A 13,587-nucleotide genomic window follows, 5' to 3' on the forward strand; every position below is an offset into this window, starting at 1 on the left:
AATAAAAGATGACTTTACACTTTCTGTCTTTGGGTTTGTCTCTGCTTTATTTTACTAAGCTGTATCACAAGTCTGTCCCATATCATTTTTTATTATTAATTAGGCTTGTAATGAGAAACAATAACTGCAGAACAAGAATGCATTTTACCTCTCCCGAAGCAAACATGACAGGTAAGATCGACTGATAAACAAATGTATTGCGCCTTCTAACGGCTGTAGAGGGAATTGCAACAACAAGCAGCGCGCGTGTGTGGGCCGAGGTAAATTACATTTACTATCTCGTTATATATCCCATATTATTTCAAATGTAACTGCAATGACCTTGCAGTGGACGTACAAAAAACTAAATACCATTTTATGTGTAAATCTTAAAGACTACAAAAATAATTCCAAAATCAATATTCAGTGAACAGACAGCAGAGTTGCCTCACAGGATGAATTACATCTTCAAATGTGGCTCAACATTAATACTATTCTCATATGCCATGTATCAAAACCCTACAAAATCACACCATGTCAACACTGATGAAGAATAACCATGTTTTCTTATATTTTATTCATTCTTACTGTAAAATAAATTATTATAATTAAAATATGAAACAAACTGCGATTTTTTAATGACAATCTATTTAATTTAGGAAATGAATCACATTTACAATTCAATATTACACAAATTACTACAACTCTAATAATAATTGTTTTTTTAAAAAAGAGGGGGAAAACATTTTCTTCTGAACAGTAAATAGTTTATTATAAAAATGGCAGAGATTCCATGACAACAAAATTAAAAAATTAAAAAAAAAAAAAAAATGTTTCTCCTGGTTTCACTTGCAGTATCTGTCAGCCTTCATCTTTGCTCTCCTAAAAAAAAAAAAAAAAAAAACCCATTATTAATAATGTAGAAATGTTAGCATATTCACAATTTTTCATACACCATCTTCTATAATAAATCATCCAATATGGTATATCAACATGCCACCTTCTCTTCCATCTAAGGATGAGCTAAATTACCAGGCTACACTTATTTATTATTCAGTATGAGGTTTTTCCTCCTGAAGTCAGAGGTCTTACCTGTCCAGCAGTGCCTCATGGAATTTTCCATCTGTTCTGGCTTTTTTCAGAGAACTGCTGGCTTCCTCATTCACCCTCAGCTTCCGATCCTGAAAACTCTGGAACTTCTTCCTGTAGGCAAACATTCACATAAACATTTTACTTTACTGAATGCTTAAATAAACAGCACAACTTCTGAATCTTACTGTAGGTAATAAATAGGCCTGTCACAATCATGAATTTTGTGCTGACGTTTAATTGTCATAATGATTTAATTCTGTTTTTTGTTCATGTCACTTACAGTGTAAGTGACGTTATTGGAACTGTATAACAATATAATAATATAATCATAATAAAAAGGCCCTTGTGATTTACTTTGACGCTGTAAAAAATTAAATTAATATAATTTGAAGGAAGACTTTGATTATCTATCTTTATTTACAAAAGTATTTTTTAATATTCTTTGGCAAAAATTTAAACTGTACAATTATTGTGGTTATCTCAAATAATTGTGATTAGATAGAATAACCACGATTAGACAATTAATCAATAATCGTGACAGGCCTTGTAATAAATGCAAGCACTCACACGTAGTTGATCTCACAGTTCTTGACATTACCCCTATCTTCATCTGCTATGTCATCTTTTCTCTTCTCCTCTCTTTCTGTGCATGAACGGATCTGTGGAGGACAGATAAGCATGAAAAATAATGTTGATCTTTATTCCAGGAAAAAGTCAAGTGTAATTTGACAGCAGTAGTCTTGTATTCAGATAAAATACATTGTCTGTGAATTATGATGTTGTTCAGATAGCAACAAAAACAAAAAAAAAATCAATTCATCTTGGTGCTGGCTGAGTTCAGGAGAGCTTCACCTTGATCATCTCCTCATCTCCAGCTGTCTTGTTTTTAGCCACTATGTCTCCATTCTCACTGTACGAGATAAAACAACTGTTTGCAGCAAGCAAGGCCAATTTACCCTACGGAAAACAAGAAAACAAAAATAAATGAAATTGTAAAAGCTGAATTCAAAACTGTTTAGCCAAATGTGCCAGTATTATTTTCATTGTGACTGGTGAATTGATTTGACTGCCAGATTCACTCACATCCTGAAACACTGGTTCCCACTGCTCTCTGGAGCCGATGGCATCTGATCGACCAATCACAACACCGTCTGAGCTTATACCTAAATACTTCCCATAGCCTGACTTCAGCGCTATCCTAGAAACCAGCAAAACAGATGAGAAAAGTTAGTCACATCACATGATCGATTCAAAAATCATTTAATTACCTATAGAATACAGTGCCCTCCACTAATATTGGCACCCTTGGTAAACATGAGCAAATGCGGCAGTGAAAATAAATCTGCATTGTTTATCCTTTTGATCTTTCATTTGAAAAATTCACTAAATTCTAACACATCATTGAAGTAAAACAATTGAAAGTGGGGGGAAAATTTCATTATGAAATAAATGTCTTTCTTCAATACATGTGGGCCACAATTATTGGCACCCCTAGAAATCCTTATGAGAAAAATCTCTCTGAAGTAAATTCCCTTTAATATTTAATTATTTTTTTTAGCACACCAGGGTGACTAGGAGCATGAAATTGTCCAGCCATGACTTCCTGTTACACACTACACAAGAGTACAAGGAAATGAGGAAATATGAGGAAACACAAAGGCCAAATTCCCTTAATCATTCATCACAATGAGAAAAACCAAAGAATATAGTTCTGATGTGCAGCAAAAGATTGTTGAGCTTCACAAAATAGAAAGTGGCTGTAAGAAAATAGCTAAAGCATTGAAAATCCCCATTTCCACCATCAGGGCAATAATTACGAATTTCCAATCAACTAAAGATGTCACAAATCTGCCTGGAAGAGGACGTGTGTCTAAATCATCCTAATGCACGGTGAGGAAGAGAGTTTGAGTGGACAAAGACTCTCCACGGATCACAGCTGGAGAATTGCAGAGATTAGTTGAGTCTTGGGGTCAGAAAGCCTAAAAATTTATCAAACAGCACCTACATCCCCACAAGTTGTTCGGGAGGGTTTCAAGAATAATCCTCCTCACTCATCTAAAAACAAACTCCAGCATATTCACTTGTCAGACAAGACTGGAACTTCAAAAGGGACCGGCTTCTACGGTCAGATGAAAGTAAAAAAAAAAAAAAATAGTTTTTTGGCAGCAAACCCACCAGATGTGTTTGGTGCACACAGGGATAAAAAGTACCCCATGTCCACGGTTAAATATAACACTGGATCTTTAATGTTGTCTGCCTATTTTTTTTTTTTTGCTGGAGGTCCTGGACGTCTTGTTCAGACACATGGATTCTAGCAAATACTAAAATATAAAAAAAATCAAAACCTGACCGCTTCTGCTGGAAATCGTATAATGGGCCATGATTGGATCTTCCATCAGGACAATGATCCAAAACAAACATCAAAATCAGCACAAAAATGTGTCACTGAGCACAAAATTTTCACACTTGAAAAAGTTAACCCTGGGTCATTCTGAACCCCAGGTAAATGGAATCCTGGGTTATCTTTATTCACGTTTCACTGCTCTTACTATACCAGGGGTTAACAGTTAATCCTGGGTATTCATAAGCTGCCGTTTCACACTGTTCATTCCTAAACCCAGGGTTATAGTCCTTATTTGCACATTTGTAGTGTCAGTGTTACTGACTGGACAAACGCAGCACGTGACCTGTTTACATAAAGGCTCTAGCATCCTCATTGCTGACTGTAATGTCAGTTTTTTTTTTCTGAATGAACTTTTCGAACTATAAAGGTAAGAATGACTGATCACCGTTTGACAATTTTCTTATCATACGCAGAAATGTCTGCTTATATACATTGCGCTGTTTCCATGACTGCCCAAAGCATGTGAATATCAGGCACGCGATTGGTTGTCGGTTGCTAAGCATCTATTTGAAACATTCTAACACTGCATTGTTTCACACTGTACAAGTTTGGCACCGCAATGCGGAGTTAACACCGCAAAAGCCCGGGTAAACTTCAAAACCCAGAGTAAAAAGTGGTGCTAAAAAAGCCCGGGTTAACTTCATAACTCCGGGTAAAAAGCGGTGCTAACCCCACAGCTAAATTACAAGTGTGAAAAGTTCCTTTACCCGGGGTTAAAAGCAGTGTTTAGAACGTTGATAACCTGGGGTTAAGCACAGTGTGAAAAGCTCTAATGAAGCTTTTGCCATGACCATCCCAGTCCCCTGACCTGAACCCTATAAAAGATGAGCAGGGTGAACTGAAGAGAAGAAGCACCAACATGGAGCTGGGAATCTGAAGGATCTGGAGAGATTCTGTATGAAGGAATGGTCTCTGATCTCTTGTCTCATCAGGCATTATAGCTGAAGACTCAGAGCTGGTATCTTGGCAAAAGGACATTGCAATAATTGGGTGCCAATAATTGGGGCCAACGTGAACTAGAGAAAACATTTATTTCATAATGAGATTTTCCCCCCCACTTTCCATTGTTTTACTTCAAATAAAAAGTTAGAATTTTGTGAATTTTTTGAATGAAAGATCAAAAGGATAAACAACACAGATTTATTTTCACAGCCACCTTTGCTCATATTTACCAAGGGTGTCAATATTAGTGGAGGGCACTGTAATACATGGTGCATATGATTATACATTTAAAAGGTGCTGTTAGTGGTTGCAGCCTTTTATTTAAACTTCATGCACCCATCCCTACTCAGGACACCTAGTTATGGATATGGATATGATCTTTACCTGGAGTCTGAGAGTCTGATGGCAGTGAACTGTTCAGGAGGATCTGGACCTTCATCCTCTGTAAACATAAGACATATATATTTGTAAACCTGTATATACACTACCATTAAAAAGTTCAGAGATGGTAAAAAAAAAAAAAATAAATAAAAAGTTTGGAGTGTTTTTGAAAGAAGTTTCTTATGCTCATGGGCTGTATTTATTTGATCAAAAATACAGTAAAAAGTAATATAGTGAAATATTACAAGTATTATTATTATTACAAATAAACTTCTACACTGGTAAATGGAAACTTCAATTTTTACACATTCCTATTTGCCACATTAAAACTACAGCATTTCTTTGTAATATTATAAATGTTTTTCTGTCAACCTTGCTGAATAAAACTATTAATTTCCTTCAAAAAAAAAAAAAAATCTTACTGACCCCAGATGTCTGAAATATAACTGAATAATTCCCATGGCATCAAAGTTTTAATGGCAAAATAATTATAATTAAAGCTGCAAGCAGCGATGAAAGGGCCCTCGCACCCGGGCTCACCACCACCCGTTGGCCTTAGGAAAACAGTGAACAGTGGGCGGTATGCATGTATGCAAGTAAATACAGGAGAATTATGGCATTTCATTTCAAAGTGCCACACTTCCTGCTGCCAACAGGTGGTGCTTTGACTGTAACTGAATATTGCCATGTAGATGTCTTCAGGCTAAGACTATTATCAAACATGTGAAGTTTGGAGCAGATCGGACATTGTATGCCTGAGTTACAATAACTTCCTGTTTCGTGGCGTTAATCACAAACATTAGCACTTAGCCAAGTGTTGCATGATTTACCGTGTTTCTAGTATGTTTGGTACTTCATGGCATATTTAAATGTGTTTCTGGGAGGGAATAGTGTAAAGCATGCCATTTCCTGTTGCCAGCAGGTGGCGCTATGACTAACTGAATATTGGCATGTCTTCACATTGTATGCCTGAGTTACAACAGCTTCCTCTTTCATGGCAAAACATCAGATTTTGTCAGTCCGCCACGGACACGCCCTTCAGCGAAAACTCAACATCTTTGCAATTTAACATCACTAAGGCCTTAAGATTAGACTGACCAAATATGATGTTGTTCTGGTTAAATCTCAATGAGGAGTTAATCACAGTGTAAAACATGTCATTCCCTGTTGCCCGCAGGTGGTGCTATGACTGTAACTGAATATTGGCATGTAGATGTCTTCAGGCCAGGACTCTAATAAAACATGTGAAGTTTGGGGCAGACTGGACATTGTATGCCCGAGTTACACAACTTCCTTCTTCATGGCGAAACATCGAATTTTGTCAGGCCGCCACGGACACACCCTTCAACGAAAACTCAAGATCTTCACAATTTAACGTCGCAAAGGCCTTTAGATTAGACTGACCAAATATGATGTTTATCTGATAAAATCTCTAGGAGGTGTTCGCTAAAGTACAAGGAATGGAAATGGCAAAAACTGCAAACATTTTGCAGAGAAAATTCAAAATATCTGACATTTTCAGATTTTGCACCCATGGACTTTTTTGTAGGTGTTGGGCTGTTACATGTGTCTATTGAATTTCATACCTGTACGTGAAACGTAGCACGAAGGGCGCTTAATTGAAATTTTGCCACACCTAATTCTGAAACCCATATCAGGCGTAAATTTTCCCCATTTCTGATGTGTGTGCAAAGTTTCATGAGTTTGAGCATGTTTAGGCCCTCAAAAATGCAATTCATTTCGGAGAAGAAAAAGAATTGGCCGAGCAATTCCAATAGGGTCCTCACACCATCAGTGCTCGGGCCCTAATAACATGAAACAAAACTGAAAAGATCTGCTATAAGAATATCAAATACAAAGAAAGGCCTTGTAGAACTATAGACTACCTGACAATAATTTATCATACTGATGAGTCTTGCAAAATTTTAATAGTACTTTTTTCTTCAACCATGACTGCCTGAACAAAAGAGTTAATCTAAAAGCTGATATTCTATTCCCCCCGCTGTGGACATGATGAACTCATGAATTATCAAAGATACTGAATACTGCAAGAGCATTCCAGTGATATGCTCCAGTGAAAAAGTTACAGGACAGTTTGTTTGTGTGTTTGTTTGTTTGTTTGTTTGTGTGTATGTGTGTGTGTGTGTGTGTGTGTGTGTGTGTGCGCACATCTAGCACATTTCTTGCCTGGAGAGGTGTGGTAATCATACAGATGCATTTGTCATGAAGTGGGTGCCAACAACAGTTACAGTCATTCATTTCCTAATTTCAGGTCTCAACCACTAAATTAAATTGATTTTAGGGAGTGTGCACAATTTCAATGGTGCTTCCAGACTGATGTAGAGACTGATCCTTACAACCAACGGTCAGCGAAAAGCAGAAAATGAAGCTGGAAAGAAAACAATCGTAAACAACTCCTTCTGGTGACTCATCTATGAAATTGCTCTGTGCTTTGCATGAACGGCTGCGGTAATAGCAACTGACGATCCCTAACATTATTCAGGTTTTTAAATCCCTCCATACTGAGAGCAACAGAGAAACAGCAGCACCTAGTCATCTCTACTTTTGAGACTTATTTGTTCCGCGCTATTAGAGGGACCTTTTCAATTTAAAAGGCAATATAAAAGCCACACGGCATGGCATAAAAAAATATAGTGCAGTATAATTGCACAGAAAGAATTTCCTGTTGCCCGAAAAGACTGCAAAAATATCTTGTAAGGTGTATTTTAAAACATAGGCCTTAAGAATGCAACATTTTATTTCCAATAAAGCTTCTAGACTAGTTCATTTAAACTAACATTTTCTCCTTTCAAATCTCACCATTATATTAATGCACTTGTGCATCATAAGCTGTAAGACAGCAGCGGTTCATTTACTTAAAGGCAGGGTAGGACGTTTTGGAGAGGCTCGCAACAGCAAGCTAGCTTTGAAAGCATAAGATCCCACCCACCCTTCAGAGCGCTCTCCAAAGCCACGCCTCCTCCAAAACACATGAATGCGCACAGCCAGAGAGACGGTGTTAAATTACCTCAGCTCAAAGCACATAACATTGCAATAATAATGAATGTAAACAGCTTAAAGAGCTCTGACTTGTACCACATGACTGCAGCAAATTAATTTCGGTGTTGATAGTGTTGCCGTATAAACACATAATTCCAAGTCTAAGGGAAAACAGCTCTGCTGTGTTAGAGTTATGTTATTATTGCTATTATTTCTGCTAATATAAATGACCTGCGACTTCCGTATTGTGCAGAAAGAAGAAAAAGAAGGACAAGAAGAGAAAAAGAGAAGATGAAGAGGACAAGCTGGATGTTGTTGGTATGTGCTGAATGTCACAGGTTGCCATCTCTTAATTATGGTAATTCTTAATTACAATTCTGCAGAGCCACACGGAACGCGCTGATGAAGTGTGATGTCTGTGCTAGCAGGGTGTGGGGAGGTATGGAAATACATGTGATAACAGGCAGGACGGACATATGTTAACAGGTAGGTAGGCCCGGACTGAATGAAATGACTAGATGAATATTTTTTGGTCCTGAGAATTTTTTTAATATTTAGGAACATTTAAATTCATATTATATGATGTCATGACATATATTTTTTATTATTTAAATATGCTCCTTGAGGTTCACTTATATATGTCAAAATCTTTTGCAGAAAATAAGTCATATTTGCAAAAGATTATATTCCCTCCCTTTAACATTCTGTCTGAAATGCTCCATTTTAGTGCTGTGGCTACTTTAAGTCTTGCCAGCAATGAATTTTATTGATGTGATGTACTGTTACTTTGTAGAGGAATGAATACAAATACACATGTAACAAAGCTGATGCCACAAAAGTTCTCCAGATACAGATTTTTTGACTGTGGACATTCTTTGTAACCTAAACTCGCCAATAATTTGCTCAACTAGCCTATAACTTTTTAAAGTCATCATGATCTTGCTTTTTTATTTTTTTTTTAAGAAAACTGATCCAATCAATTCCCAATTAACAAAATCAAGTCCCGTCCTAATTTTTTCCTGTTCGAGAAGAGGTTTCACTTGGATATTCATCACAATACTTTTCAACTTTAAGGAAAAATAAGTTAAAACGCTGGAGTGAAAAAAATGTCACTCTAGAGTAAGAAATATGATGTATAGATGTGTTCAACTGATTCTGAATTTTAATTTTTTAAATTATTTAAACATTTAGTTATTTGTTTTATGATTTTGTCCAAAATCAAAACAAGACACAAAATAGGAACTAGGAGTTTTATATAGTAAAACTGAGCTGCCTTGCAATTGCAACTTTTCAGGAGTAGAATGAAGGAAATAGAATCAGCACCTTTATGTGGAGCTCCTACAGTGAAGAGTCCAGTGTCCAGTGCATGAATGTAGGAGTTGCTGTGCATCTCTATGGCCACTGTACTTGTGATCTCACCGAAACTCTTTACTGACCACCATCCTCCTGATGAGACACGTTCAGAAACACACACAGCTTATTACATGCATCAAACAAAGTTAAAGCTATGAGGCATATCATACAGCATTTACAAAGACATAAACTGCAGCACATACCAACAACATCCAGCTTGTCCTCTTCATCATCTCTTTTTCTCTTCTTGTCCTTCTTTTTCTTCTTTCTGCACAATACGGAAGTCGCAGGTCATTTATATTAGCAGAAATAATAGCAATAATAACATAACTCTAACACAGCAAAGCTATTTACATCAATTAGAGCAAAAACTGTGTAGAACACTTATAGAATCGATACATTTTCATGAACGCAACACAGAACGAAAGCCTTACTTCTTATCGTTTAATCCTTTTAGGACCAGCTTGGTAGACTTTACGTGTGAGTACTCTGTCATGATTACACAAGGTTAAGGCAATTGTATTAAAGTGGTTCTGTGGGATATCATACGTTGTTATTTACACCAGGAAAGAGTTTAGCAACAGATCTGCGTGTATACGGTGGCCGAGAGGACCCACACTACAGACGCGGCTGGAATAAAGTGCGACACCTATCGGTCGGAGAACGCACTGCATACTATTGTGCAAATAGAGCGCTGCAGTGATGATGTATTTTTGTAGGCCAACCACTGATCTATATAAATATTTAGGTGAGACCGTGGAGTTTTGTAACACGGGGTTAGGTGTTACACTGTAAGTTTGACAGGTCAGAAAAGAGCTGTGGTGCCGTCATCAATATCATACAGTCCCATCTTCTTTTTGAGCTCACAGAAGAAGTGGAATGTGACTGTGAGCAAATTTGTAGATTTTATGACTATAAAACTGATTTTCAGGTAAGAAAGTAAAAATGTTCATCAAGATTATTTTTTTTGCCTAGCAATCATTGAATTGCACATATAATTATTTAACTTACATTCCCTAGTTTATTTTGATGCTTTGTATCTAACCCACATGCTAAAACAGTTAGCTATGGCTGTTTGGGGTGGGAGTAGTTGTAACAGTTTATTAAAAATGTTACAACCTGAACCAACCAACCTCTATGATGATTCCAATGAGTCCAGTTATCAATCACATCCTCCGTTGAGGCAGTCACATGAATTTATTTTGTTTTGTTTTGTTTGTTTTTTTGGGTTGCGTATCGAGGGATTTATTCAGTAAATGTGTTTCCATCATAGTTTATGCTCATGTCTTTTTACCAGATAAAAAAAATTATCTGCCTCAATTGAACGCACAAGTTTTTTGTGCAGATTATTAGAATTTAGGCACATCTTTGTGTTTCCATCCAGCGTTTTTTATGCAATATCTTGAAATTCACATAAAAATAGGTGGATCTTGGAAACATAGCTAGTGACTAAACCCTTATGTGACAGGAATACAGTACACTCATATACACTCATATATTTTTTTTTTTTGTCAGTTTAAATTGTTCACGTTGTTCGAAACCTTTTTTTTTCTTTCTTTGTTTTTCAATAATGTTTATGCAAGAATTGGATAGTGTGGGTGTTATTTCAGCAAATTACCTCAGTGTTACATCTATCCACAGCTAGTGTTACAGCTCATCCCAGTAGTAGGGTAGATTGTAACAAAAGAACTCTTTGTATTTGAAATTAACTCACATAATCTGTGGTTGTGTAGTACACATGTCCAAGTGAGTTATATTTGTAGCAGACAAATGTGGTTACTATGTATCGAAATTAGAGACATCTAGCACAAACAACCACTGAGTTACTGATGCTCAAACAAAAAGTCTCCCCCTATGTAGATCAGTAAGGCCAACTCGAAAGTTAGCAACAACCCTGGACAAATACCCATTGGCTTGTTTTTGACCAACACAAGTTTTTATAATTCTTACACATCTTGTTCATCATGATAATCTTCAGAAATAAACACAACTTTTATGAATTTTGAAGCCTAAATATAATCGCCAGAAGTAAAATTCTAAACGTAGGCTATAAATGAACTACACCACGGTCGCATGACTCTAACGTTACCACTCTTACAGTCTTTATATATATATATATATATATATATATATATATATATATATATATATATATAAACATTTTCCTACAGTATTTCACCAAGTGCTCTGATTTCTGAACAGAGATAGTATCTTGACAGAGACAGAATTAATAACAATACAGTATTCTTTAACTGAAACACGCACTTCATTAATTGACCATTCAAATTCAATAGCTGACCAACTAATAATATGTGTTTTTTTTGGTCCCCATGAGGAAAACAGTTTATAAATCATATTATATTAATATTAATTTGTGAAAAATTTGTGAAGTTTTCTGTTATGCGTTTAGGGGTAAGATATATTATACAGTTTTTTACACTATAAAAATCCTGTCTATGGAATGTCCCCGTAAAACATGAAAACCCAACATTGTGTGTGTGTGTGTGTGTGTGTGTGTGTGTGTGTGTGTGCGTGTGCGTGTGTGCGTGCGTGTGTGTGTGTGTCATGCTTATGTTGCTCCTACCATGGTTTTAAATCACAGGGTGTGTCAGAAAGGATAGGTTATTGCCAGATTGGTTATCAGACTGAACAGAGAGAGAGAGAGAGAGAGAGAGAGAGAGGAGCCAAGGCAGTGTGTCTCCAGGCCCTTTTCTTTCCAGACACAGCGTCTACCAAGAGTGAGCCACCATTTAAACCAAAATAGCTCTGAACATGGCAAAGCTCTCTTATTTAAAACCTCAGCAGACCACTGTAACAATGAAACACTGGAGTACACACACACACACACAATATGGACTCACTACTGTGTAATTCATTTCAATACATCCTTTTAAAGGTCTATTAAATCAATCAGTTCAAATCAGTTACAGAACAGTACACTGAGGATCAGCCTTCTGCTAATGATAATAATCATTAAAGGGTGGCCTGTTGAGGAACTGGTCAGAGCATGTAATAAATCATAGTGTGACACTGCCAGGAAGTAAAATAAACAAGACAGCAGCATTCTTTAAATGCAAACAGGTGAATGAGCTAAACAGGGTGACTGGAGGAACAGCAAAGAGAACTTGCATGTGATAGACAGCTTAATTGATTCCAGATATGCCAGACAGACACTGACATAGCACAGAGCTCCTATAAATAAATAAATGACCTGCTAAAAAAGCAAATGGACTCCAACTTTGGAGGGTTGGATGGAGGCTTTTACATTAAATGCTAAATATTATGTGTATCAGTTGTATCAGATTCTAAAAGACCTGCAGTAGATACACTTAATCATAAGTGATAAGACGAAAGGAGCAGGACGGGCGGCTGTGGTGATGGGATTGTTTAATGAGATGTTTGTATCCATGTTCGGTGTCTTTCTCTTGTCCTTGTTGAAAGGCTTTTTGTCTCCATGTTCGGCCTGCCCCATTACCTCCGCCTCTCAAGTGGAATAGAGAATTTATCATCCTTAGCAAGCATCAACGTTGTATGAGACACAAAGCAAATGGGGATGGCGAGAAGGAAGAGAGAGGGAAAGATGGCTTAATATATAGTTTAATGAGCTTAGTCTTTTATTTCCTCCCATGGTGCCAGTCATCAGTCAGGTGGTTGGCTATAGATAGTGATTGGTCTGACTTTCAAACTAATATAAGCCATGATACTGTGCCGACTGCAGCGGAATGGCTGAGAGTGTGTGAATGGAAACAAGTACAAGCTTATAAACAATATTCTGTAAGTCAGACCACCTCCTCATAGACATTTTCCGTCCCTGTAAATAATAATAATAATAATAATAATTATATATATATATATATATATATATATATATACAGTTAAACCAAAAATTATTTAGACATTTTTGATATTTTTGATATATTTTTACTAGTGGGTGCAGGACACTATATTTATGTAAGTGAGGATAGCAAAATAAAGTAAACTGTGACATATTATACCCAAAAATTCTTCATACAGTGAAATTGATAAAAATTTGGAACCAAAAATTATTCTGACACTTCGACCTGACCATGTTTTGCTTAAGTGTTATCTGACATAATTAAGATTAATTTTTTCTGACACAGTTTAACTCTTGATCTTGTCATGTTTTATTTTCTTATTTTTTAAACTATAGTGAATAAACTGTATTTATGAATGAAATGTTCAAGGTGTCTGAATAAATTTTGGTTTGACTGTATATATATACAATATCTGGCCGAGATACAACTATTTGAAAATCTGGAATCTGAGGGTGCAAAAAAATCTAAATATTGAGAAAATCACCTTTAAAGTTGTCCAAATGAAGTCCTTAGCGATGCATATCCACTCACAAAAATTTATTTTTGATATATTTACAGTAGGAAATTTACAAAATATCTTCATGGAATATGATCTTTACT

The 13,587-nt window shown here is 36.3% G+C and overlaps 1 protein-coding gene across 1 annotated transcript; it reads right to left on the reverse strand.

Annotated features, from left to right (window-relative positions):
* Positions 1-724: 724 nt before the first annotated feature.
* Positions 725-9,807, reverse strand: frg1 (FSHD region gene 1). The gene is made up of 9 exons (XM_051862456.1): positions 9,586-9,807; positions 9,355-9,419; positions 9,122-9,244; positions 4,802-4,859; positions 2,155-2,269; positions 1,924-2,028; positions 1,639-1,730; positions 1,072-1,182; positions 725-861 (listed from the first exon to the last, which is right to left on the reverse strand). Exons 1-9 carry the CDS (start codon positions 9,645-9,647, stop codon positions 825-827), a joined length of 768 nt encoding a protein of 255 aa, XP_051718416.1. The 5' UTR covers positions 9,648-9,807; the 3' UTR covers positions 725-824.
* Positions 9,808-13,587: the final 3,780 nt, after the last annotated feature.

This window comes from Ctenopharyngodon idella, chromosome 1 (assembly GCF_019924925.1).
Source record: "Ctenopharyngodon idella isolate HZGC_01 chromosome 1, HZGC01, whole genome shotgun sequence".
NCBI classification, from domain to species: domain Eukaryota; kingdom Metazoa; phylum Chordata; class Actinopteri; order Cypriniformes; family Xenocyprididae; genus Ctenopharyngodon; species Ctenopharyngodon idella.